At 45.7% G+C, this 27,601-nt stretch overlaps 1 protein-coding gene and 1 pseudogene across 1 annotated transcript in view; one reads left to right on the forward strand and one right to left on the reverse strand.

Annotated features, from left to right (window-relative positions):
* Nucleotides 1-27,601, reverse strand: part of TLL1 (tolloid like 1) — a 180,635-nt gene that overhangs the window by 41,329 nt on the left and 111,705 nt on the right. The window contains exons 9-12 of the mRNA XM_020280268.2: nucleotides 25,978-26,093; nucleotides 13,391-13,493; nucleotides 11,195-11,311; nucleotides 10,059-10,204 (exon numbers count right to left, since the gene is read on the reverse strand). Coding sequence (XP_020135857.2) covers nucleotides 10,059-10,204; nucleotides 11,195-11,311; nucleotides 13,391-13,493; nucleotides 25,978-26,093 — 482 coding nt within the window. The remainder of the gene's footprint in view (nucleotides 1-10,058; nucleotides 10,205-11,194; nucleotides 11,312-13,390; nucleotides 13,494-25,977; nucleotides 26,094-27,601) is intronic.
* LOC142876829 (uncharacterized) lies at nucleotides 714-809 on the forward strand (annotated as a pseudogene).

Raw genomic sequence — 27,601 nt, forward strand, 5'->3', positions numbered from 1 at the left:
GGCCACACCACACCTGAGCAAAGAACAACATCATTCTGCTAGAGCAGCCAAGAAAGAAAAAAAGGCCGACGGAAAACTGCGTCCACACGAGTCAGGGTCAACAGAAGTTAACTGACTTTCTTTCTTTTTTTTTTTTGACAACTGGAAATCCTTTTTTTTTTTTTAATGTATCCAAAGAAAATACAGTTTTTAGAATCATTAGCGTGAGAAGAATGAGAAAGAAAATTGGCCGAAACCTGAGAAAAGATGGCCTTTATAGCAAGATGCAAATTACTGAAGTTAACTGTCTTTCTTTTTTTTTTTTACAACTAGAAATCCTTTTTTTATTATGTACCTAAAGAAAATACAGTTTTTAGAGTCATTAGTGTGAGAAGAAAGAGAAAGAAAATTGGCTGAAACCTGAGAAAAGATAGCTTTTATAGCAAGAGGCAAATTACTGGCCCCTTCTGGGAGGTGTCTGGTATTTTTAATAAAATGTTTGGACAACTTTGTTAAAGATTATTAACAGTATTACCAGTAAAAATATTACCAGTGTTCCCAGGACCATATATCTAGAATGCAAAAGAATTAACAAGAAAAAAATCAAACAACCCCATCAAGAAATGGGCAATGAAAATGAACAGAAATGTCTCCCAAGAAGACAGAATAATGGCCTGCAAACATATTTTTAAAAAGCATAGCTAGAAGTTAACTGTCTTTTAAAAGAAAACTAGATCCTTGTGTAGTCCAGCGTGAGGATGGAGTTTTCACACTCCTTTGCAAGATGTGCCTCCCTCAAAGCTTGTTACGTCGGCATATTACCTATGACATGAAATAAATTAAAAATAGAAAAGTTATAAGCAAATTAAATGACAATTAGTAACTCTTTAGTAAGCAGAGCCAAAAAAAAAAAAAAATCCAGAATTAAAATGACTGGTGAAAGTCTGGGCAGAGAAGCACTTTAAATTTTAATTCACAGTATGTTCACTAGTTATTTAATAAAAATTGGAGGTTTAAATATTTTATAAGGTACACAAAGCGTAAACATTTCATGGGTAAAAATAACTAATTTTAGGATGAATTCCACCGCTAGTACCTCTTTATCAATTATGTATTATTTACATATTAAATATTATGCACCTGCTTTTCAGGTAACAAAATAGAAATATACACTGGATTCTCACACCGTAAATGCTAGAGTTGTCGAGTTGCCTAGAAAATAATACGTGCCTCATCCACACGAATTCACGATATTCAGAAATACATTATCTGTTCGCAACAGGAATCCTACATGTGTTACCAATGACCTGAACGGTCTTGGGTCACATATTTTTTCAGTTTAACCTTAAGGGCAATTATACCTGCACAATGAATCTTCTCTATGTGTGTTAATTATAACCATTAAGTATAGTTAATTATAAATATTTCAGCAACTAGGTCTACACAGAAGTAGTAACAGTAAGCACGAACCAAAGTTTGAGTTATTTTATTCGTGTCACTTTCTCCCACTGTATCAAACTACTTCACCAGTCAATATACGGAACGGATAGAAATAAAATACGGTTGAAGCTAAAATGTGAATCAGGTCCACTGACATAGTTAAGCCAGTGACCTTATGCTCCATGAGAAAAAGAACATCAAGGTCAATGACTTTAAGAAAAAAAAAAAAAAAAGGAAGGAAGGAAGCAAAGAGGGAAAGAAAGAAAGAGCAGTTTCTTCCTGAGTTAAAGCAGGGCTGAGTTCAAAGGGCTGGGAGCTAAACATGATGCCACGCACAATTACACATCACAAATATGTTTGGATACTGCTGGATGCTGATTTATTACAGACTTCAAGGTAATTAGAGCATAAGCCGTAAATCAATGTGGCAAGTTTATCATGACATAAACAGAACTGATACGTAAGAAAGAATATGGCGGAAGTGACAGTAAGCTCTGGACATTTTTTGGAAAACTGATATCCGAATGGCATTGGAAGTAGATCCCAATGCACAGAGAAGCAAGAACGAGCACAGAGACTGGCCAGAGAGATTAGTGTTACACTTCATCACTAAGTGAGGGCCCATGTCTTTAATTGCAGAGTGGGCAGGAAGCATTGGAAAAGTGAGGGATTTCTATTTAAAACAACTAAAATAAATTAAATTTAACCAAAGGCGGTCAACCTGTCACTCTGAAACTGCCCGCCTGTGCAGAGCTTACGGTCCGTGCATGTGGGGAGCGCCAGCCCTGAGGGAGACCCGTCTGGGGGCAGACGCAGGCCTCAGGACCCGGCATGTGGTTTAGTTTATAGCCAAATGTCCAAATAAATGTAGCATTGCACAAACATCTACTGCAGTGCCAAATTGTTTATAAAAAGCTCTCAAGGCCGGGCGCGGTGGCTCACGCCTGTAATCCTAGCACTCTGGGAGGCCGAGGCGGGAGGATCGCTTGAGCTCAGGAGTTCGAGACCAGCCTGAGCAAGAGAGAGAGACCACGTCTCTACTAAAAATAGAAAGAAATTAGTTGGCCAACTAAAAATAGTAAAAATTAGCCGGGCGTGGTGGCACCTGCCTGTAGTCCCAGCTACTTGGGAGGCTGAGGCAGGAGGATCGCTTGAGCTCAGGAATTTGAGGTTGCTGTGAGCGAGGCTGACACCATGGCACTGTAGCCCAGGCAACAGAGTGAGACTCTGTCTCACACACACACACACACAAAAAAAACTCAAAACTCCAAAATTTCTAGATAATAGGTTCAGTAAAATTCACGCTCCCTAAAAAATTAAAAAGAGAATTATAATACCACGTGACCCAGCAACACCCCTCTGGGTAAATACCCAAAAGAAATGAAAGCGTTGCCTCGCAGAGACAGCTGTGCTCACAGCGGCATCACTCCCAATAGCCAAGAGGCGGGAGCAACCCAGGTGTTCTTGACAGAAGAAAGGACAAACAAAATGCGGTGTTTACATGCAATAAAAATGCTCTTCAGCCTTCAAGTGGAATTCTGATACATGCTACAACATGAGTGAAGCTTGAAGGCACTATGCCAAGGAAATAAGCCAGTCGCAAAAAGGATAAATCCTGCATGATTCACTTATTGGAGGTACCTAGAAGTAGTCGGACTTGTAGAGACAAAGAATGACGGTTGCCAGACACCAGGGCAGAGGGGTGCAGGGCATTGCTGTTTAATGGGTATAGAGTTCAGCTCTGCAAGATGGAAAAGAGATCCGGAGACTGGCTGCACAACCATGAATGGACTAAAAACACTACTGAACTGTACACTTAAAAAATGGTTAAAATGGTAAATTTGATATGACGTATATTTTACTATAATAAAAAAATACCCCCATGACTGTTACAATGTAGCTTTAAAATACAACCTATGCAATCAGATATGATTAATGCAATAAAATTGACACAACCTTCATACCTAATATCATTTAAAATGATAGACACTTGGAGCAATGTTAAAGCAAAGTGTTTTGCTTTTGAGGAAAATGTTAAAGAAAACTATGATGAATGAAAAAATCTAGTAAAGGCTAATGCTATGAACAAAAGAAATTTTGAATGAAAAAGGGAAAAGTTTAATACATAGATAACTATCTTTAATTATATATTTATTTCATAACATTTCAGTAATATTTAATATTAAACTAATAGTATAATAATACACAGATAATTACAGCTAAAAATAGGGAGAAAAATATGCTCAAAGTGTCAAAATCAACAGCATAAGTCTTGCTTAGGTTTATTTTCATGTGAATCATTTATTTAAATGCTGTCACTTCACTTTTTTTTCCCCTCTATGACATAAGTATTTTGCATTTACTCATGCATTTAATAATTTTATTGACAACTTGCTATGGTGAGATAATATGCACATTCTATCAAGTGCATATTACCTGGCCATAGTATGTAAACAGCGGTGAGTAAACAGACATATCCCTGACTGACAGAAGTGATCAAACAACACAACGTGCACATGCAAAGTTATAAAAGGGAAGAATCAATGCCAAGATAAAACCCCAACGCCTCTGTTTGCTAGCAGGACACAGTGACATAAATGCACAGACCCTGCCTTGGTTTCAATCACAGAGCTCCCAGGTATGCGATCTTGGGCAAGTTTATTTAAACTAACAAGGCCTAATCTTTCAGATATAATTATAGCCTAAACCATAATTCACAAAGAGCTGCTTAACTCTTTTCTGTTATAGTCATTTACCAATACTCTCAGCTGAGCACCCAAAAATAGTACACAGCTAGCAGAAAATCGTTAGCTAATTAAAACCTCCTTATCTCAACTTCTTAGTTCATTCACAAAGACTAGTCTACTTATCGTAAACTAATAAAAAATATTTAAGGGATTTAAAGGATTACTTTGAGACAGGCAATCTACCAAGTACCAGCATAAAAACTTAAGCACAGAGTTCAGAAAGTTACAGCTCACAGCCATGAGAGGCCGTTAAACATCTGTGGGTCTCATAAGGGAAGTACCGCCAGATCAGAATGTGCAGCAACGTTGACAAGGACATCAAACTTAATCCTACTTGAATTAATGTATGTGGGGATTTGAATTTAAACAAAAGTAAGCTCCAGATTTATTTCATTTCTTTTCTGCTTTATTGACATTTCTTTGAAGTTGTTACTATAAACATTTCCAGTCTCCCAAACATGTTCTCATCTGTATTTCTGCCTGCTGGAAGTTCTCAAATAAAATAGGAGTGCTAGAAGCTTCCTTACAAACGACTCTGCTGCTGAACAGAGGACGGCTTTCCAAATTCACTTGGGAGGGGCTCTACACTTACATACGAACTCACGACACTGTGTCCTCCTTACGGAACAATGTATCGTGCCAGGAAACAATGTATCCCACTACGAAACAACGCATCCTACTACATAACAATGTGTCCCGCCACTAAACAATGCGCCCCACCATGAAACAATGTATCCTTCTATGAAACAATGCACCCCACGACGAAGCAATGTATCCTGCTACAAAACAATATAGGCCACCACGAAACAATGCATCCTGCTATGAAACAATATAGCCCACCCTGAAACAATGCATCCTGCTATGAAACAATATAGCCCACCCTGAAACAATGCATCCTGCTATGAAACAATGCAGCCTGCCATGAAACAATGTATCCCACCATGAAGCAATGTATCCCACCATGAAGCAATGTATCCTGCTATGAAACAATGCATCCCGTCATGAAGCAATGTATCCCATCATGAAACAATGTATCCCGTCATGAAACAGTGGATCCCGCAATGCATGGAGAAGGAAAAGCTTCCTGTCTTAGCCTGTTGCAGATGGTGTGAGAAAACACCATAGGCGGGCATCTCACAAACAACAGAAACATATTTCTCACGTCCTGGAGGCTGGAGGTCCAAGACCAGGCACCGGCACCTTCAGTGTCTCCTGAAGGCCCCTTCGCGGACGGTGCCTGCTCACCGCACCTCACAAGGCAAGAGCTCCTGCACCTGTCTGGTCAGGACACTAGCCCCATTCAGGAGACCCCCCCCACCCCCGCACGACCTAATCACTCCCCAAAGGCCCCCCTGCCTGACGTCATCACCTTAGGGGATAAGATTTCAATACACACATTTTGGAGGGACGCAAACATTCAGACCATGGCACTTCCCAGACAGCATAATAACAGAAGTACCAGCGTCCATCACCCTCCAAACGGCGCCCCTTCTTGCTCAGAGACGCCTGGGTGTCACCTGCAAGGTGCTGACGCAGACTTGGTTTCTGCCTAACGTTAAAACCCAAGTAGCCCCAGGAAGGGCACAGCCGTGACACGACCCCCCACGTGAAGGCACGGATGATGGACAGCACGTAAGTTCTTCCCAGTGGATTGCAAAGAATGATGTCAAGTCTACCTCACCGGCAACACAGAGATAAAAAAAGAAAAAAAAATACAAACAGTTTTTGAAAAAAGGCAGAGACTAGAATTAGCAATTAAAAACTGCTTTGTCAGACAAAACAACAGAACATTGAGAATGAAGACATTTTAATCATACATTTTCAACATAAAATATAAAATCTGCATACTGAAAACATTATGTAGACAAAAATAAACTGATGCAAACAGATAACTGACCAAATTAACCCACCTAATGACTAGGAGAACACATAAGAAACTATTAATACATGCAGCTAATTCTTGATGTTCACAGTAGTTATGTTCTGTAGCATCACTGAGAACCCTGAATTAGCAAACACTGAGTCACTGCTCCTAGGATAAAGGTTGCTGCAAGATTGCAGTCACGAAGTTGGTGTTAACCAATCAACATGTAACCTTGTTTTACGTGTATTCCTGTTTAAAGACATAGTAGTGTACACTGTCAATCCATCATCACTGAGCTCATGCCCAGTGGCGTCATAGCTCATGCCTGGATGAGGCTTGTGTGACCCACGCCTTCTCAGGAAAGCACATGACAGCTGCCATGTGCGTGTTGGTGACAAAGATGGGCTCCTCTGTGCACGCCCCAGAGAGCACCACAAGCACTCGGTTCAGGCTTGCAAAACTCAGCAGGCAAACTTGCAACTTAGATCAGAATCGACCGTACCTGGATTCGATGCTGTTCATCACGCACCTGTGTGACACTAGGTTAGTGGCACCAGCTCAGTTTCCTCATACGGAGGAGTTAGAGGGTGTGTCAGGTAGGACGCCTCCAAATCCTTGTCATTTCCGAATATGCTAGAAGCCAGGATCTCTCATCTAAACCCAGTCAGGTGACACACCAGGTCCTCCATCATCTCCTCTCCCTTACCTACTCGGGTGGCTTCCCTTTGCAGGGAAACTTACACACCTTTAGCGAGGAAAGGGTGCACTAATTTTCCTCCGCTGACCATCACGCATTCCCATACAATCCATCCGTCCATTCACCTCTTCTACAGTCCAATGCTGATCGTGCAGCCACAGGTGCTGGCAGTGGAGTGGTCGGTAACCCGGGTAACAGCTTGGCCCCGTGGAGGTCGCGCTCTGCGAGACGGACAGACAACAACCACGCAAACACACAGACCCGAGGCGTAGATTCCAGCCGTCGTGAGTGCAGTGGACCAAAATGAAGCAGAGTGAATGGCTTGGAGACAGCTGTAGGTGAGACAATATTTAAAGCAGCGCGGCAAGCACAGACTTCCAAGAGGATGACAATTAGACACCTGTGTGGAGACGGAGAGGTGGAGACGGAGAGGTGGAGACGGAGAGGAGCGGAAGCAATGCCGTCCAGACAGGAGCACCAGCGGGGGGTTCGGGATCAGGGTGGGCGGGAGTTTGTGAGGAAGAGGAGGAGCCCGGAGGACCGACAGGGACAGGGCAGGGGCGGAACCCAGGGCCGACAGGGCATGCCCCGTGCGTGGTCATCGCGCCTGGATTTTATCTCAGAGGTGTGTTGACTGCCACGCAGAGCAGCGTGGAGGCCCGTGTGCGCCCTCCTGCCTCAGCCTCCCGAGTAGCTGGGACTACAAGCATACGCCACCACGCCCCGCTAATTTTTTCTATATAGTTTTAGTTGGCTAGCTGATTTCTTTCTATTTATAGTAGAGACGGGGTCTCACTCTTGCTCAGGCTAGTTCTGAACTCCTGACCTTGAGCGATCCGCCCGCCTCGGCCTCCCAGAGTGCTGGGATCACAGCCTCCCGAGTAGCTGGGACTACAAGCAGCGTGGAGGCCCGCGTGCGCCCGGCTGCGTGTGGGGGCCGCATCTGCATGTTGGGGGAGGGGGGAAGCACTGGCCGCAAGTCCCGGGCGCGTGCGGGGGCAGGGTGGGCGCAGCGAGCCGTAAAGTCTTCGAGAGCGGGGACACTGTGGTAGCAAAGCACCTGCCGTGCGCTGGCGGACTGGCTGGGGTTTCAGGAGAAAACGTGGAATCGCGGGTGTCCCGTGGGTGAACAGTGAAAGCAAGCACTGCAACAACACGGAAGCAAACCGCGGCAGAGCGGGGTTAGGCGCCAGGCGGAGCCACCACGCGCTTGGGTTTGGTCACTAAAAGAGGAGAGGCCGGTGAGCTATGGAAATATGCGCAGCACATAAACGGAGGAGGCAGAAACGCCAGGAAATAAAGAACAGTGAAGAGCGGACAGGAAGCCGGAGATGACGAACAACAGGTGCTCAGCCCGGCCGCGAGGTAACGCCTGCCCAGGGGCCCGGCGATCGCCTGTTCACGCGACACGCAGGTATTCTTAAGTGCCCGCTACGCGCCAGGCACGGCTCTGAGCGTCTGAGCTGGAAATCCTTTCTATTCGTTCTGCGTTACCCTATTTTTGGAGAATACCACTGTTACGATACTGATAAATCAAAATAATAAAGCTGCAAACCAAGTAAGCCGGCAATTCCCTGCGTCTCAGGTTTTAGACTCATGGCGCAAGCGTCCTCTGGAATTGCTTTTGTCATGGGAGAATTCCATGAAAACACTGAGTCATACATTAAAGACAGTTATAATTCTAGAAACATCACAAAACACAGCAATATATGGCCACTGGGTGGACCGTTTTTCTTCAAACCAGTTGTTTTCGTCTAAACTGCGGGTGGCATTTTTCTATCCGACTTTAGCTCACTGTTGACAATCAACTGGCCTATTTGAGCATTGGTCCATTAAAATAACAAAATTCAACTGCGAGTCAAATGATCTCAGAACCAAGGTTTCCAAAAACACAAAAAGGGGTCAAGAGCATAAAACACAACATCGCGATCGAAGCGGAAAAAACACGTATTTTTCGTAGTAAAGGGGACTATGTCGGGGAAGGTGAGTGGCGCAGGCGGGAGGACAGGGACAGGTCCCAAAGGCACACAGCCCAGGTGTGCAGGTGAGGGTGTGAGGCTGTGCTCACTGCTCACGCCGGGGCCCCCGGCTCCTGCTGCCAGGTGCAGACACCAGGGCGCGGTCACGGCACTCGGTCCCCCTGGCAGGGGCGGGAATCCCTTCTGCCTTCTGACCACCTGGACGGTGAGCCAGCCTTCTCATCGGTGAGAAACAACCTCCAGTCACGGCGTCTACACATTTACCTCCTGCGGGGACCCGTCACGGCTACCCCTCCGGTTCCTTCCGCTACGCCCTGGACCTCCGTGTCTAGACTGGCTCTGATGTAAACACATTCTAGGGTTCCTAACAAACGCCCCCACTTCTCGGCTTCTCACCCCCAACTCGGCTCCTCTCGTCCACAGAGACGATCCATCAGCCGCCTTGGAAGTCCTGGAACTGGACTTTTTTTTTGAGACAGAGTCTCGCTCTGTTGCCCGGGCTAGAGTGAGTGCCGTGGCGTCAGCCTCGCTCACAGCAACCTCACACTCCTGGGCTCAAGCGATCCTCCTGCCTCAGCCTCCCGAGTAGCTGGGCCTACAGGCATGCGCCACCATGCCCGGCTAATTTTTTCTATATAGTTTTAGTTGTCTAGCTGATTTCTTTCTATTTATAGTAGAGACGGGGTCTCGCTCTTGCTCAGGCTGGTTTCGAACTCCTGACCTTGAGCCATCTGCCCCCCTCGGCCTCCCAGAGTGCTGGGATCACAGGCGTGAGCCACTGCACTCGGCCTGGACCCAGACTTTGATCTGAAACCGTGGCTGGCCTTGGGTTTCTCCTGGCCCTTCATTTCATCGCAGAACCAACAGGTATCTCTGAGGAAGTCAAACGCTCCTGAGAATACTTGAATCCCCATTTTTGATATAAAGAATTATCTGTGCAATTGTAAAAAAACCAAAAAAAAAAAAGATGAAAAGTGGATTATTCTCCTGACGAGAGACTATGTGCCTTGCGACCTCTGAGTCAGAAGAGAGGCGAGGTCTCCCGTCATTGCACGGACCCTCCAGGCAGCCTTGCACAGCGAGCGTGTGCGTTCATCTGTCAAAACTCCCCGCCGTCAGGACTTCAAACACTCTGACCCGCACAGCACAGCTGAAACGTAAACTCACTTTCATCTTCCTAAAAACGTCTGCGACAAAAGGGAAGAGGAAAAAAAAAATCCCTTCCCTCTTGATGTCACGTTTCATAGGATCCTTTGCCCCGCGGCGGCGAAGGCCGCTCTCCGTCTCTGCCGGGTAGCGAGGGCCCCCGGACACCGCGCCGAGTAGGGGGACGCGCCGCGCAGGGACCTCACCTCGAAGGCCTGGAAGGTCAGCCCCACGTGGAAGCCCTCGGCCACGGTGACCCTCCACACGCACTCCTTCATGGGGCGGTAGTCCTCGGGGTAGTTGGGGGACTGGATCTGCCCCTCCTGCTTGCGGATCTCGCCCCCGCACACGGCTGCAGGAAGCAGACACGAGCAAACAGGTGAGCCACGCGCGCCGCCACCGCTGCGTGTTCACGCGTGCGAGTTCGGTTCCCGCGCCCAGCACGCTGAGACCAGGTGGTCACGCTCAGAGCCGCCGGCCTGCCCTGGGGCCGATACTCGGAGCGGAACATCCCGGCCACTTACCTGTAGAGGCCAGACGATCATCAGCCAAGGAAAATACAATTTTTAATCACATTTTTAATTTAAATTAATTTTAAAATTAAATTTTAATTTAATTAATTAAATTAAATTATTTAAATAAATTTAAATTAATAAAATTTGATTAAAATTTAAAATTTAATTAATTTTTAAAACATCACATTTTTATTATATCAAATCTTAACAAAAATTTTAGTATTTTTTATTTCCTGGCATAGAGTGCCGTGGCGTCAGCCTGGCTCACAGCAACCTCAGACTCCTGGGCTTAAGCGATCCTCCTGCCTCAGCCTCCCGAGTAGCTGGGACTACAGGCATGCGCCACCATGCCCGGCTAATTTTTCCTATATATTTTTAGTTGGCCAATTAATTTCTTTTTATTTTTAGTAGAGATGGGGTCTCGCTCTTGCTCAGGCTGGTTTCAAACTCCTGACCTTGAGCAATCCTCCCGCCTCGGCCTCCCAGAGTGCTAGGACGACTGGCGAGAGCCGCCGCGCCCGGCCTCTCATAATATTCTAACACCATCACGAAACGAAGTCTACGAGCTCCTGTGCCATTTGTGTTTTCCTACACATCCCTGAGCACCTTTGTTAACAGACTTCACCACATCCCTGATGCCAGAAAACAGGTTGTCCTTGCGATTTACATCTATTTTTATCAAAATCATCCTCGCGAATATCATAATGCAGGCTCAGAAAATTCCATAATTTTAAGATACGGTTTTGATGCCATTGTAATGGAACCGAAAGGAAGGACCTTCCTGTGGAGAGACCTAGCGTGAACAGATCTCTAGGACGCAAACTTGCCTTCGTAGACGGCTGCGAAGCCTTTCCCGACCCAGTTGCTGCTGCTGCGAAACTCAATCCACATCCTGCTGTCCGTGGAGGTGAGAACCTCAGGCACTTTGTCCCCACAGAATCTGCCTAAAGGAAATAAAAAATAGAGATTCCTAAACACGGCTCTACACTCGAATTGCTTTTCCTACTAGCTACAAATAGTCTGCATAAATGACGACTGGGCCCGTGTTTCCGTCACCGGCGATGAGAGCCGTAACCGAGCCGTGATAGTTAGTGACGGCAGATGAATAAGGCCGTCTGTCCCTATCTATCTGCGAGGGATGTGACCGCCTGGCTTGGACCGGCCGGCTGATGTCAGCATCCTCGCGCTGGGCGGGGTTCAGAGGATAAGCTCGCGTGTTTATGATGCGTCCAGGTGGCGAGTGCGATTCCCCAGGCAATGAGACAGGTGCACAAGCCACCCTGGGACACGGTCTCAGGTCAGCCCGGCCGCCAGCAGGGAGAACCTGGTTACGGACGTGTTCTCAGCTCAGAGCGCAGTTCTCGTCTAGCCGGGCTCACGGGTGACGCCCCAGGAAAACGCCCAAGCTACCCCAGGTCTCCAAGCGTCTCACGATGCTGAACCGTCTCACCCTAACGGTACAGCCTGCGTGTCGCAGGCAGGAAGGCGACGGTACCAGAGGACTCTCGAGCGAGCTCTGATTCCCTCCGCGTCTGCGCCCACAGACGCCCGTGAGAGCGAGCGGGTGAGAGTGCTGACACGCGCCACCCCCGCCCTCCTCCCCTCCCTTCCCAAAACACGCATCGCTCGCTGTTCCGCGTGTCTGCCTCCGTGCTCTAAGCTTCCTCGAGACAAAACGGTTAAACAGGACAATGCACGTGGGGTAATTCCACAGACACATGGCATTGTCATCCATGTCCCTGTGCCCCTGGGAGCGACACGCCTAGCTCTAGTAGAAACGGCAGCCACTTGCACAAAAAGCACGGTTCATCCTGACAGCGCACGGGTGAGGAAACGCCCTGCCCTGAACCGCGAGGCAAATCGGCGGCGAGTGGCGCAGGGCAGAGCCTCTCAAACCGCAGCGAGCACCTGCATTTCCGGGAAACGGTTAACGCGCAGTCTCCCACCCCAGGGCCTGGAGTGGGGCCGGGTTCCTGCGATGCTAGCCGCCTTCCAGGCGAGCCTGGCGCTGCCATCCGAGGGCTGCTCTTCCGGAGCGAGGTCTCAGGAGAAGCGGCCGGAAAGGCTGGCTTTCCACGGAAGTTTGGGAGCCCAGAGCACAGCGAGCCGCGCGACGGAGCTCCCGGGGCTCCAGGAGAAGGCGCTTGCCGACACTCTGGCTTTGGGGTCGCTGCTCCAGTGAGCTTAATGAGATGCTGCCTGTGGGCCGCGCGCCTGCACACAGCGAACTGCTTCATCTCCGCCAAGAAACCGAGGGCCCGAGGCGTGTTTTCCTCAGCCCGACCCGAGGTTGTTTTCCTCGACCTTACATTAATGCAGTTCTTCATTTTTTTGTGTGTGTGTGCGCTTATTTTTAAACATTTCTACAGAATTCTCGGATTTACCAAAGCTTCTGGCACCTTTAATACAGTAGTGTCCATTCAGCAGGTTTTAGACGTCAAAAAAAAAAAAAAATAGATGTGCACAGCGCACACACACACAACTGAGCAAAGCTACTTCTAAAATTAAAGGCAGAGTCACAGTCTCAAAAAAACCCCAAAAGGTCAGTGCAGGGTAGCTGCTCCCAACAGCTCCCCCCACGCAAACAGAGGCAGACGCGCGCTGTCCGCACTGCGCGGCCCACAGCGCCGGCTGCGGCCAGACGCCGGCAGCGGCCAGACCTTCGTGGGCACCGAATCCGAGCCACGGCTCACGGCACAACTGCGAATGCCCCTCCTGAGCCACGGGAAGCTCTCAGAGAAGCAGGGCTGTGACGTCTGCGGTCAGAGCAGCCTCGCTTGGCCAGGGAGGTCAGCCGCTGGCCGCACACGCCACGGCTCACGCCCCGCCGCGGCCTCGCAGAGAACTCACGCCGCCCGACATGCACCGACATGCACAGGCACCGTGCATTTGGGTTTTTACAAAAAAAAAAAAATCAACGCTATGATTTCTGAAGTTAAAAGCACGGGAGCGCCGCGGGGCGTGGGCACGCGCAGGGAGGGAAGGCAGGGCGGCCCCGCGGCGGGGGAGGGAGGGCCTCCTACCCAGGAGCGGCGACTTCCTCCAGTAGCCGTCCCTGACCTCCACGTAGTCGTACCAGCACAGGCCGCTCTTGTACAGGTCCATGGTGGTGAAGTTCAGCACGATCTGGAAGGAGGAAAGCACGGCTCAGCGTGGCGGCGGCTGCAGCCACACGCGAGGTCCCCCCCCCCGCCACCCCCCAGGAGGAAAGGAGCCCAGGTGCCCAGTGAGGACTCGCCACACGCAGAGAATTCCTTCCCCGTGGCCGTACCACCCTAGCAGTTTCTTCCCGACAAACACTTCTAAGTCACATTTTCTCGCTCTCCTCAACCACTCCGGTAGGAGCGTCGCCTGCAGCCGACAGCCACAGGTGGACGCGCGCCGCCCAGCGCCGACTGTAGCCGTCGGCCGTGGTGGGTGACTTTTCTGCTTTTTCATTTGTCAAAATAAAAGCGTGAACATGTAAAAAAAAAATAACGTGATGGAAACATATATGTGTATGTTCCCTATTTTCTTTACATGACAAGGAAAACTGCCTGCAATGCGAAACCAGTTTTCAGTGCTTTCAAGCTTTCCTCATCACACAAGAGCGAGACGGACGCGTGGTCAACATGCAGCACGGACCGCCGTGCGTACTGCGCGTGCGGCTGTGGGCCAGGCGTCGCGGCCGTGAGCGCCGTGCCAGAGTGGTTAATGCTCACCAATGTCAGCAGATGCACAATGTCAACAGTCGAACAAACTAAACATTTTAGCAATTAACCCTGAGTTTCTGTGAAGTTAACTTGAACACTTGCAAAGCAAACAAACAAAAAAAAAATATCTGGATTCAGACACTTCATTTTGAATTTTCCTAAAATAAACCTGATTGGAACCATGAAGAATTCCGATTTTTCCCATGAATGTCTTCTTCTTAATAATTTATTTAAAGGACGACCAGACATCTGTAATTATGTTAAAAATAATCTCTGTGTACCATATTCCCAGAACATAATATCGCTGTGTGTGTTGACATGTTTTAAATACAGCCCTAGAATTCAAATTTATCCATCCGACCATAATCAAAGGCAGATGTCACCGTTCTTCTCCAGACCCAAGGATATGTGTTCAAAGACCTTTCAAGTTGGATGATTTTGTACATAACCCCCTTTACTCTGCAATTTGTTTGGGAATGGCGCTGTTTTCGTAAAAATAATTCAAGAACAATTCCAGGAAAGACAACTTTCTCACTGCTTTACGAAAGGACTCTACTTTTCCAATAATTAACTCTTTCTTTAACTTGATTACACCAAAAGCAGAGCCAAACTAACATGAGAAACGTACTTCTCTGCTGCAGCAAAATCCATTTGGAATTTCTTTGATGTTCAAACATTCATTCTAACTCTATCATGCTTAAAATATCTGAGATACTTAAAGCTCATCATGAACCTGTTTGTTACTCTAAAAACTGAAGTAGACTTTGGCCCAAAGCAACAAATTATGAGTATCTGAAATGCTCTTACTGTATAGTTTGTAGCAATATTCAAAGACCCTCCCCCCCCCTTTTTTTTTTGAGATAGAGTCTCACCTGTTGCCCGGGCTAGAGTGCCATGGCGTCAGCCTCGGTCACAGAAACCTCAAACTCCTGGGCTCAAGCGATCCTCCTGCCTCAGCCTCCCGAGTAGCTGGGACTACAGGCATCCGACATCATGCCCGGCTAGTTTTATACATATATATATTTTTAGTTGTCTAGCATATTTCTTTCTACCTATTTTTAGTAGAGACAGGATCTCGCTCTTGCTCAGGCTGGTCTTGAACTCCTGAGCTCAAACTATCCTCCCGCCTCGACCTCCCAGAGTGCTAGGATTACAGGCGTGAGCCACCACCGGGCCTGGCCAAAGAACCCTTTTGTGACTATACAAAAAGCTGAACCTAAGAGAACTCTCAAGGAATAACAAAGACAGGAAGGAAGGGAGGGAGGGAGGGGAACATGCATATTATCATTCAATCCTAAATCCTATTCCAGGAAAGTACCACCAATTCTGTGCCGGAAAACACACGCTTCCCCCTTTCCCCATACCCTTTCCCAACACCTAACAGGAAGGTAAGCACAGGTATGGCAGATGGATGCTGAACCACCTAATCCTTCCCAAAACGAAGGCACAGCATGAGTACAAGCACTTCTCTCGGCACCTAAGCCTCCAGGCGCGAGAGCAACCACTGATCAAGTGGTCAGCAAAGCTGGCTTCAGATGTGCCTATAGATGAGCTTGTGCTTCCCTGGCCACACAGATGAAATCCAGGAACGATAAGAACGTATGCTGGTCTTTACGTGTAACACACTAAGTTGCGGCGCGATTTCGTTTTGTTCAATAGAATCGCTCACTTACTTTTGTCTTCCTTGTCTGCGGTTTTTTCCTTGTTTTTCTTTCCATCCACCTCACTTTAGTGTTCTAAGCACTTTCAAAAAAAATGTTTGCAAAAGTTTGCAAAACGTCGCTCTACTCAAGAGCAAACGATTGTTCTTTCTTCTTCATGATCCTCAACACCTGATTATCAAAATGCCTTAGTATCTAAATTATTTTCGTGAAGTTCCCAAAACATTTCCGTCTCCATCTTTGAATACCAACCCAATGCTAAATTATACGTACGGTATATTCTGGCCTTTGCCTCGGACTTCCTGTTTGCTTTGAGTCCGCTACAGATGGAGAACGCTACCCCCGATGTCACGTTACATTCTGCATTTTCTATTTTCCCAGTAGCAACCACCAGGCTTTCAACTTTGTCTGATCATCTAAGGCAGGGGTCCTCAAACTACGGCCCGCCGAGGAGGACATTTATCCGGCCCGCCGGGTGTTTTTGCCGCCGCTGCCTGTCCTGCTTAGCAGCCGACTCGTCCCGGGCCCACAGTGCGCACGTGTGGGATGTGCCCCACACTCTCCAACGGCCCTCCCGAGGTCTGAGGGACAGTGACTGGCCCCCTGTTTAAAACGTTTGAGGACCCCTGGTGGACTCGCTTGTTACAGCCAGGACAGCAAAACTAGAGCCCGGACACAGACCAACACCGCAAGGTTCACTTTCGCGGCTCCCCTCTTGAGGGGGGTTTCATAATGATGTGCAAATAGTCTCTACTTCTTCCTTGACGAGGAGAAAAATCAGCGAAATTAGAAGTATATGTGTCATCAGATTTCATCCCAAATTTAAAACGATGTGGTTGGATTGCTAACAAATAGTTAATGTTTTGAGTCTCGAGGCATACGTGAGCTCACACACACAGCGAGCAGGGATAACTCCACGCAGAAAGTTTTTCTATCTTGTTTCTCGTCTTCCAGTTTAAACGCCAAGCACCGTGCAGGAGCACAAGCGGCCTGACACTAACATAAAACACAGAGTCCTTTAGAAGCGGAAAATGCAATAAAGATAGGTTTTCTAAAATCAAATCTCAGGACGCCGACTACAGAAGTGAAATGTTGCCCTTTGACTAATAAGCTTGCCAGCAGAATCCACACTTGGATCGCAAATCAAAAGCACTTGGGAAGCATTTAGTTGTTGTATATTATGCTGTTTTATGCACACAGATTGCATCTTCCCCCTAAGAAGGGTTAGATGAAAACTACATAACCCAGTTCTGTAAATATTTCGTCCCTGATGGTAAGTGTAAGTACCAATTTAAAATTAATCATTGCTCCCTTGGAACAGGGAAGGGGGGACAACTGCAAGATGTCCTGTGACCTGTTGGGAATCTTCCTTGCAACATGAAGCTGGTGCAGCTGCTGCCAAGTTTGCTTATTAAAGACTTTGTTTTGCGATGCTGCAGGGCGTAGAGTCTTGAGGGAAGGCGGGTCCACAGGCCAAGGGGCCGGCTGTCCACAAGTCTCCAGAGAAAGACACTGTCAGTGCACCGCACCTTTTTCAGCACGAGACCCCACTGGCTACCTGCACAAAGTCCGCGAGCACTGTGGACAGGCCCGTCAGAGCAGCGCCTGCACCCCACCCGGCTGAGCAGAGAGAAACTCCGCCCGTCAGGCTGATGGTACCAACTGGCTCTTCAGAGAGAGAGAGATTCAAATCAAAAGCACCAAGATAAAATAGACTGCTGGCCTCCAAGAAGCCTGGACAAGCCTAGTAAATTCTGTAGAGTGGCTGCAGTCTGTCTCTCAGCAGTAAAGCTCACAGAGAGTAGATTAGGCATCCCTAAACCGCAGCCCTCGGGCCAATCCGCCTGCAGCTTGTTTCCGTAAATAAAGTTCTGTAGGTGCCATTCCTTCGCCATGATGTTTGCTTCTGCACCACAACGCCAGAAATGAGTATTTGGGACAGGATAAGTCCTGTGTAATAAGCCCTAGTGACGGGCGTGGCTGCGCAGCGCATCTGCACAACCCGTGCGTGTCGTCACGGAGCGGGAAAGAAGACGAGCAGCCCTTCTCATCCGCCCCGTCCTGATAGCTACTATCCCAGAGGTGACCGGAAAGCTGCGGGCAGCCCCACCAGCAAGGTCGGCTCTCCCTGTCGGGTCCCAGCCACCCTGTGCGTGCTGCAAGCTGAGGCTTTGAGGGGAAAATAACACATCCCCTAAAAATAAGCCCTTGGGTGTCTTCTTGAGGAAGAATAAAGATGAGACCCTGTCTTATTTTGGGGGAAACACGGTACCTGCTACGGTTTGAATGTGCATGTCTCTCCAACATGCAGCTGTTGGAGTTTAAACCTAGGCTGAGGGTGTCAGGGGGTGATCAGTCCATCAGTCTAGGCCCTCACGGATGGATCAGCGCCCTTATGAAAGGGCTGGACAGGGCGAGTCCAGCCCCTTGTGCCTTCGGCCACATGAGAATGCGACAAGCAGGTGCCCCACCTCGGGGGCAGGGCGTGAGCTCTCACCAGACACTGCACCTGCCCGCACCTGTGTCTTGGAGTTCCCAGACTTTAGTGATGTGAAAAGCAAATTCCTTTCGTTTATAAGTTGCCCTGTGAAAGGTGTTTTGTGATAGCAGTGTGAATGGGCTGAGCGGTCTCCTCCCTTAATCCCCCTGTGTGCAGCTAGCTGCCAACTTCTCCGGGTGACATTCTGCAGTGTCCCCAAACACGCCCGCGCCCTCACTGTCGGCGCTGTTCTCTGGATGCTCTGCGGTCCGTCTGCAGGACGCTTCCGTCTCACCTTTCCCGGTTCGTCCTGAGCTCTGTGGCCACGTCAGCAAACTCCGCTTCCCTGCAGGGCCAAGTATCGGAGACCCACGGCTCACCTTTCTTTCTGCCTCATCTTTCGTTACCTGACATGAGAGCTCCCCCCACACACACACCCCGACTCCTTGCTGCTGAGCCCCGACAGTGCACCCCCATTTCCCCAACCGTCTCTTTGCCCGAGTGCACGAAATTCTACCTGGGTCGCGCTTTCCCCTTCCCTGCTCTTCAAGGGTCTCACCCCTTTCCGTCCCCGTCGAGCGCTGCCCTCTCTGCGGTCCAGCCCGCGTCTCCCGGAGAGATCCGGGTTGCCCCAGAGCCCACGGCAAGCTGCGCCCGCCTTCCTCAGGCACCTCTCAGACTCCCCCGGCCGTGACACCGCAGGGCTCCCGGTCTGTGAGATTCTCGACAGCAAGGACACATTTCCCGCATCAGAAGACACGGCTGCTACAGCGGGGTCAGAAGCCTGTCTATGCAGCAATCCTTAGATTTAAGTGGCGCACACCCGCTCATCTGAGTCGACTGCGTATGCGTGAAGCAGAGGTGAGTAGATAAAAAGAAACGTTTGCAAAAGGAAAAAAAAACCAAAAAACAAATGACATGTTTTAAATGGGTTATATAGGTGACAAGAAAACACTGTCTACCCAAGACATGAGCAACCTGCCCTTGTGCAAAGGTTGGTCAATTCCAAGAGACGCAAGGATCGATACCGTGTGCTTCCACCAGCTCAGCACAGTGACAACCCTTCCAGACTGCGCAGCACGAGCCAGACAACGTGGAGAACAGCCGCAGACGGAAGATAAATGGGACGCTCAATCCAAGAAAGACACACCTGTGAACTGACAGCCTGGTTCTATATAATAACTGTGGTAAAATATACATCACGGCAAATTCACCATTTCAACCACTTTTAAGTGTATGCTTCTGTGCGTGACTGCACAGCAATGGCCTTCGTTTTTTTAAAAAGAATATTTTTCTCCTGCATGAAAATAATATATGCATGTTGGAGGCAATAAAAGGAGAAGAAATAAAATTTATCTGTAAACCCACCAGGTAGACAAAAGCATCGGTTTCATATGTATGTTATGTTTTCCATAAATTTGTCTTGAATATACGTCATTTAAAAATTGGACCTTTTATGCTATTTAACCTCCTTTTCAGTTTTCACGATATATTGCAAACGTTTTTTCTCAAATCGGTGTTTTAGTTTCCAAAATTTATTTTGTTGCCAATTTTTCATTATTACAAATAGCTATCCTTGCACACGCTGAGATAATTGCTCTAGAATACGTTTCTCGGTAAAAGTGCAGGTCCTCTCCTCAAAGGCGATACAGGTTACCAAACGTCCTTGAGAAAGGTCATTTCAGTTTTTACTTTGAGAAGCTGTCTTCTCGGTCACTTGCTGTTATCATTCTACTCCGCCTTTGCCAGTCTGTCGGGTGACGTGTGGCAGATCACTGCAGATTCCAACAGGATTTCTCTGACAAAGAGTGCGAGTAAGCAATTTCTTATCTTCCTGAATTCCTACTTGCATCGATCCTCCATCAAGCCTTCTGCCCCTGTCTCGCTTCTGCCCTGGCGTCAGTCTTCGCTGGGGTCTGCAGCGGCTCTCTGTGCGCAAACGGCGCCAACGCGCCCCCGGCCTCGTGCGCTGTGAAGGCCTCCGCTTTGATTTTCATCTGTGCTTCTTGTATTTCTAATAAAAACGATTTATGTAAATAATCTGAAAAAAATTTTTTCATTTTACATTTTCTGATTTTTCGATTCAGATACTGAGGATATCTTTTTCAGAATAAAAAAAAAAGCACTTACACCTTCTTAAGACAAACATGCAATATGAAGTAAAAGTTTAATTTTTTCACAAATCCTCAGAAATGACTTCGGTATTATGTATTGAAAGAATTTTCATTTCCCCGGTTTATCTGAAAAACAGGCGTGTGCTGGGAGTCTTCTAAGCACGCAGGTGTAATTCTGGCCTTTTCACTTTGCCCGCTGGTCTAGAAGCCTCTTTGACGTAACCACAGAGTTTGAGTCACTGAAGCTCCATAATATTCTTATACTGCCTTACAGTGCAACCCACGCCCCACTAACACTGCTTTCAAATGTGCCTCGGTTATGCAAACCCTCTTGTTTTTAAAATAAATTCTAGAAGCAAAAAGCTTTGTGTCACTGGATGTCACCATATTCCTGGATATGACACCAAAACCATAGGCAACAAAATTAAAAACAGACAAACAGAATGACGTCAAACTTAAAAAACTTTTGTGCATCAAAAGAAACAATCACCAAGGTGGAAAGGCAACCTACGGAATGAGACAAAATATTTGCAAATCATATCTTTGATTTGTGCTTAATAGCCAGAATATATAAAGAACTCCTGCCGTTCAACAACAAAAATATCAAACAACCTGATTTAAACATGAGCAAAGGACTTGAATAAACATTTCCCCAGAGATGATATGCAAATGGCCACCAAGCCTATGAAAAGATGCTTAACTAACCCTAAACCATGCTCACTAATAATCAGAAAAATGTGAATCAAAACCACAGTGAGATACCTCACGCCGTGTAGGATGGCCGTCATCAAAACAGTAGAAAACAACAGGTGTTGGTGAGGAGGAAGAGAAATTAAAATCCTTCACACTCTTGGTGAGATTTTAAAATGATGCAACCAATATGAAAAAAAGGTATGGAGGCTCCTCAAAAAATTAACAATAGAACTGCCATAAGACCAGCCATCCCACTTCCGAGCGGACATCCGAAAGCACTGAAGCAGGTCTCTGTGAGGTACCATGTTTCCCCGAAAATAAGACAGGGTCTTATGATTATTTTTCCTCAAGAAGACACCGTAGGGCTTATTTTCAGGGGATGTGTTATTCTCCCCTCAAAGCCTCAGCTTGCAGCACGCACAGGGTGGCCGGGACCTGACAGGGGGAGCTGACCTTGCTGGTGGGGCTGCCCGCACCTTTCCGGTCACCTCTGGGACAGTCGCTGTCACGACGGGGCAGGTGAGAAGGGCTGCTCGTCTTTTTGACTGCTCCATGATGACATGCACGGGTTGTGCAAATACGCTGCGCAGCCACGCCCGTCACCAGGGCTTATTTTCGGGGTGGGGCTTCTATGGCGCACATGCTTAGAAATCCTGCTAGGGCTTATGTTATGGGCAGGGCTTATTTTCAGGGAAACACGGTACCTGCAGGGAGTGTCCATGGCGGCATCATCACAGCAACCGGGAGGCAGAAGCGACCCGGACTTGCATCGGCAGGTTAGGGGATAAACAAAGGTGGTGTGTGCGTGCAAAGTGAGAAATCAGCTTTGTAAAGGGAGAAATCCTGCCACATCTCACAGCGTGGATCAACCTTGAAGACATTCTGCTACGTAAAATAAGCCGGTCACAAAAGGACAAACGCTGGGTGATTCTAATTATCCGAGATATCTCAAATTCATAGAAACAGAAAGGAGATGATGGTTTCCAGGTGCTGGGGAGGGCAGGGAAGGAAACGGTTGTTTAATGAGGATTGAGTTTCAGTTTTGCGAGATGGAAACGTTCCGGAGAGCCGTTTCACTGCTGTAACACATTTTGTATGAACATACCTAACACTACCGAATTGCATGCTTAAAAATGGTTAGGATGGTAAACGTTGTTTTTTACCACAATAAAATAATTTGGTAAATATCTGTACATCATAAACCGAAAGTTAAGGGCAAAAGACAATAATAATGCCTCATTTGTGTGATGAAAAAATAGGCATGAACAAAAATATAAAACAATAACATATAAAATGGGGATAACCTTATATAAATGTTAATATCAGTGTCCCTCTCTAACTATCTGATAGATCAAACAGACAAAAAAAATAATATAGAGAATATGTTAACAGCACAATTAAAAAGTCTAGTGCACACATAGAGAGATCTTTGCACGCAGAACACGTTTTTAAAGCCAGGACGACTCTCAAGAAGTCGGTGACTCCCAAGGTCCTACCAGCCCCCGGCACGCAGGGGAGAAGAATGAGAAAAAGATGATTGAAAAAATAACCTGTGTTTGCAAAAAACGAAAACACGTTCCTGAAACAATATTGTGGTTTAAAAGAAATAATAAAAGACAGAAAAAAATAACTAGAATTGAAAAATAACAAAAACGCTATACGTCAAGCCGGTGAAATTCAGGCAGAGCAGACCTTAGGGGAGTATTATAGCCTAAATGCTGTGTCAGGAAAATAAAAAAGATGCTCGAAACTAATGAGTTAAATTTCCAACTTAAGAAGTAAAAAAAAAAAAGAAAAAGAAAAGAAAGAAAAACAACAAAAATAACAACAACAAAAAAAAACCCCAGCAGAATGAACCCAAATATTAGGAGGGAGATAATAAAAAAGATACAAAGAATGAAAACAAGTTAGTATTATTCATTGGCCACTAAAAACAATCCAATTGATTTACTAATCATCATAAATAATATTATGAAAAATAATAGAAAAAATAGACTTGTTGCTTTCTTCTTATTGGCAACATTTTGGAAAATATAGTTTTATTGGTAATACTACCTTGCTGTTATGAACTGATTTAATCTGACGAAACTTGTTCCCAAATTTTTCATGTTCTATATGGTTTTCTTTTTTTTAATATATATTTTTATTACAGACGTCTTGCATATAAGGTTTTCTTTTAAAAAAAAATCACAGAGAGCTTTAAACTTGCTCTCCCAAGTTATCATCTTCTAAATTTTTCTTTTCGGTACCTTTTTAAGAATGATTTTCATAATACATTTTCCAAGCCTTATTAAAAGAACCTAAATAGAAATTGATCAACACCTATAACCACACTACAACACAGACTGATAATAGTTCTTAATTAAAAACAACTATATAAAGAACTATGCATGCATTCGTGTGTTCCAAATCAGTTGTAAGTTGTTGCATGTAAAAATTGTTTTTGTTACACAGTGCCTCGTTCAAAGAGTTTTCTTTGTGTGTCTTGAGAAAACCTGTGCAGCCCCACCCGTGGCATTTCTCAAACAACATCCAATCACATGGACAACACCAAACTTCGTTCTGGCTGCAGCTGCACTTCCGGCAGAGCTGATGAGCATACCGGGTCCTCCCAGAAGAATGAAGGAGTCAAAGGAAAACCACAAAAATCACACAGTAACCACCAGAAAATAAAGACTGACATCAACACAGGGCAAACGTAGGAGCTGAATGAAGCTGGCGTTCCAGGTAGAGTCCAGAAATTAACCAACACCCTGATTTCCTTCCTCAACAATTTTTAGTTCTATAACCAGTCAGACACACTAAATACGAAAACGGAATCTTGTGTCTCCCATTTCAACCCTTACACGTCGATTTCCACTTCTCGCCCTGACGCGCTGGCCGCCGCTTTCCCCAAGACATCGAAAAGGAAGTGGAGGGAGTGGCCACTCCTGGGTTTGTGCCGTCTCCAGAGAATACTCTCAGAATCCCTCCGTAAGAACTGTATTCACAATCGTTGCTGTTGATGCCCTTTCTGAGATTAATAAAGTATTATTTTCTAGTTTGCTCCTCAAACTACTGGGCTCAAGCGATCCTCCTGCCTCAGCCTCCGAGTAGCTGGGACTACAGGCATGTGCCACTATGCCAGGCTAATTTTTTCTACATATTTTTAGTTGTCCAGCTAATTTCTTTCTATTTTTGGTAGAGACAGGGTTTCACTCTTGCTCAGGCTGGTCTCAAACTCCTGAGCTCAAGCAATCCTCCCCCCTCAGCCTCCCAGAGTGCTGGGATAACAGGCGTGAGCCACCACATCCGGCCAACTTTTTCTTGATTTAATTGAGATGATGATGCCCTGGTTGTATACACATATATTCTATATATAGAATAGAATATGTATATTCTGTGCATATATAAATTCTGTGCACGCACACACACACACACACACACACACACACACACACACCTGCACTGGGTTTGGTAATTCTGAGTTAATATTCACGTCAGTCTTGGTTTCCTTTCTTACTCTGTCATTACCTGGATTGGTATCAGGGTTTTCTAGCCATGTAAACAGGAGCCTGCATCTTCCTTACTTGCCCTCTGGGAGAGTTTATATGAGGTTATACTCACTCCTTACCTGAATATTGTGTAGATCTCACTTATGAAGCCAGTTGAAACTGGATTTTCTTCATTAAAATCTAATCATTCAATTAACTAGCAATTCATTCCTTTACGGTCAAAACACTGTTCAAGTTTTTCATTTCTTCTTGATTAGGAACTTAAAAGTGGTAAGATTTTGTAGGAATTTGCCCATTTAATCCACAGATTATTTGTTTGTTGAGACAAGGTCTCACTCTCTTGCCCGGGCTAGAGTGTCGTGGTGTCAGCCTAGCTCACAGCAACCTCAAACTCCTGGCCCCAAGCGATCCTCCTGCCTCAGCCTCCTGAGTAGCTGGGACTACAGGCATGCACCACCATGCCTGCCTAATTTTTTCTATGTATTTTAGTTGGCCAATGAATTTCTTTCTATTTTTAGTAGAGATGGGGGTCTTACTCTTGCTCAGGCTGGTCTCGAACTCCTGACCTTGAGCGATCCTCCTGCCTTGGCCTCCCAGAGTGCTAGGATTATAGGCATGAGCCACCGTGCCCGGCCTCATCCACAGTTTTTAAGTTATTGGCATAATGTTCAAAATATTATTTGATTCTCATTTTAGTGTCTAAAGCATCTGTGGTTATAATAAGTTTTTCCCAAATATTAGATAATTGAGCCTTATTTTTTTATTATTATTCATCTTCCCGATCTCTTTTCATCTATTTCCCTTTTTTAAGTCAATTAAAATTATCAACTCTGTTCCTACATTCTATCATATTTTATTTTCATGTTAATAATTTTATCTTTTATTCTCTCTTTAAATATCCTTCTGTTTATTTTACTGTTTTTTTTTCTAACTTCTTTATATGAATGTCTACTCTAGCTCGTTAGCTTGAGACTTTTCTTATTTTCCAATGTAAGCACTTAAGTCTGTGAATTTCTGCTTTAGTTGCATTATACAGGCTTGGTATTCAGTATTTTTCTTACATTATATTCGAAAATAGTTTCTAACTTTCCTCATAATTTCATCTTGTTTGAACTGAACTTGTAGCTGTATATTTTTTAATCTTAAGATGTGTGGGAATTTTTCTAGTTATCTTTTTCTAGTTATTCTAGTTATCTAGTTAACTCTTCTGATACTGATCTGAAGCTTAATTTCATTGTATCTGAGAATATACATTATATTATTTCAACCCTTCTATAGCATTTAACAATTTTTTAAAATTGTATTTTTCACCAAACTTCTGGAGTTTGAGCCATTTCCATTATAAATTTTCACAGCTCTTTAGCTTCTTAATTGAAAAATCACACAAGAATAAGAGACAAAGCAAGCTATGGCTGAGAGATAATGAACGTCTGCACTTCTGCAAGACTGGAACAGAGCTCTGGACGGTGTGAGCTACCTTCTCCCCGGGGGTCACGGAGACTCTCCAGATGCAGTGTGTGTAGGACGGGTAGCCGTTGGGGAACCCAGGAGAGGAGAGGTTGCCGCTGGATTCCTGTAGGGTTTCTCCACACACTGAAAGGAAAAAAGACATAGATCATTCTTTAATTTTCTTAAAGGAAGTGGACATCTCAAATAAACCCTTGAGTTTTTGGTGCCAGACAAGAGTATATGTTTATATTTCACAAAAGATTTTTCCTTTCTAGGTAAATTTTGTGTGTGTGTGCATCTCTTACAGAATTGTAGTATGCTTAAGGGCAACACAGGACTACCCTTAAAAGAAGATTATAAAATAAATAATCTGCCATCCATAAAGTTCCCCACGGAAGCCACTCTAGTTCTTCCCAGGGAGCCAGGAACCCAAGGAGCAGGCTCAGCCCAGGAGCACAACCACATTCAGACTTGGGACGGCAATACCTACATGATGAGCTCTGTGATCACACGAAACATTTCATTAGCGTGCTCCATGTGCACTGAGGCTAGGTTTAGCAGTAAATACCTTATCAAGGTTAAAATAGTAAATAATGGCTAATACGTGGTCCATAAAGGTAGTACCAAAATGTCAAACACAATTGTACAGCTACAATTGTACAGCTACAAAATATACAGCTACAAATTGTTTATTTTTTTAAATAAAAAAAAAAAATAAAACCCGGAAAGATAAAAACATCATGGAAGATTCAAACTTTCCAAAAAAGATGAAGACATTTATTTACTGTTTCTGTTGATTGTAAACGGTAATGGCTGGAAAGCAGTTAGTATATTTTCCTCTGACTAGACCTGCCTAGTTCCTTGGATCCATCAGCAGCCGTCTGAGACAAAAAGCACCAGCCAGCAGCTCCAGGACCCCATGGGGTCAGGGCCAGCGGTCGGATCCTTCTATAGCACATCTTGTTTTCCAGTGGCTTTGCAAGGTGTGCTATGAGCCACCTGCACAGAGGCTGCTTGAAATACCCTTATTTTGAGAAGGATTCCTCCGCTACAGCCAGTGGCTGTGCCAACCTTCACTCAACAACACGGAAGGACAGCCCCTCCCTCCAAGGAGACTGCAGTCCACGCTGAGCTATCGCCACGGCCACCAGCAGGTGAGCGCATCTCATCAAATCCTCCATAAATTATACATGGTTCTGCACACCTTGTGCCAACGCAAGAAAGATAATGAATTGAAAACACAAGAAAGAGATCCAAAAATAGTCTGCTATAAATATTTATTCAGACTGATATTATGTTTGCACAACAAAATCAGTTTAAAGTAGGAGTGAGCAATGTGTACTCTGATGAATAGGCACTTTAGAAAAAGCACTTTAGAGCAAAATGAAAATGCTCAAGGTCAAAAACGAATCATTCAGCACCGTTCCAGGAGTCGTCTAGGTCACCCGATAGATGTGACACTATTAGTCCAAGAAAAATGAAAGTTTATTAAGATTTCATTAATACAAACAAGGTGCTTCTAAATGATAAATAATGATCTTGGAGAGTTGAGCTTGTTTCAGTGAAAAAAAGTTAAAATTCACAGGAGTTTAAAAATAAATTCTGTAATGATTTTAATTTCCACTAAGCCACAGAGAATGCTGGCGCTGAAT

The sequence above is a fragment of the Microcebus murinus genome, chromosome 15 (assembly GCF_040939455.1).
Source record: "Microcebus murinus isolate Inina chromosome 15, M.murinus_Inina_mat1.0, whole genome shotgun sequence".
NCBI lineage: Eukaryota > Metazoa > Chordata > Mammalia > Primates > Cheirogaleidae > Microcebus > Microcebus murinus.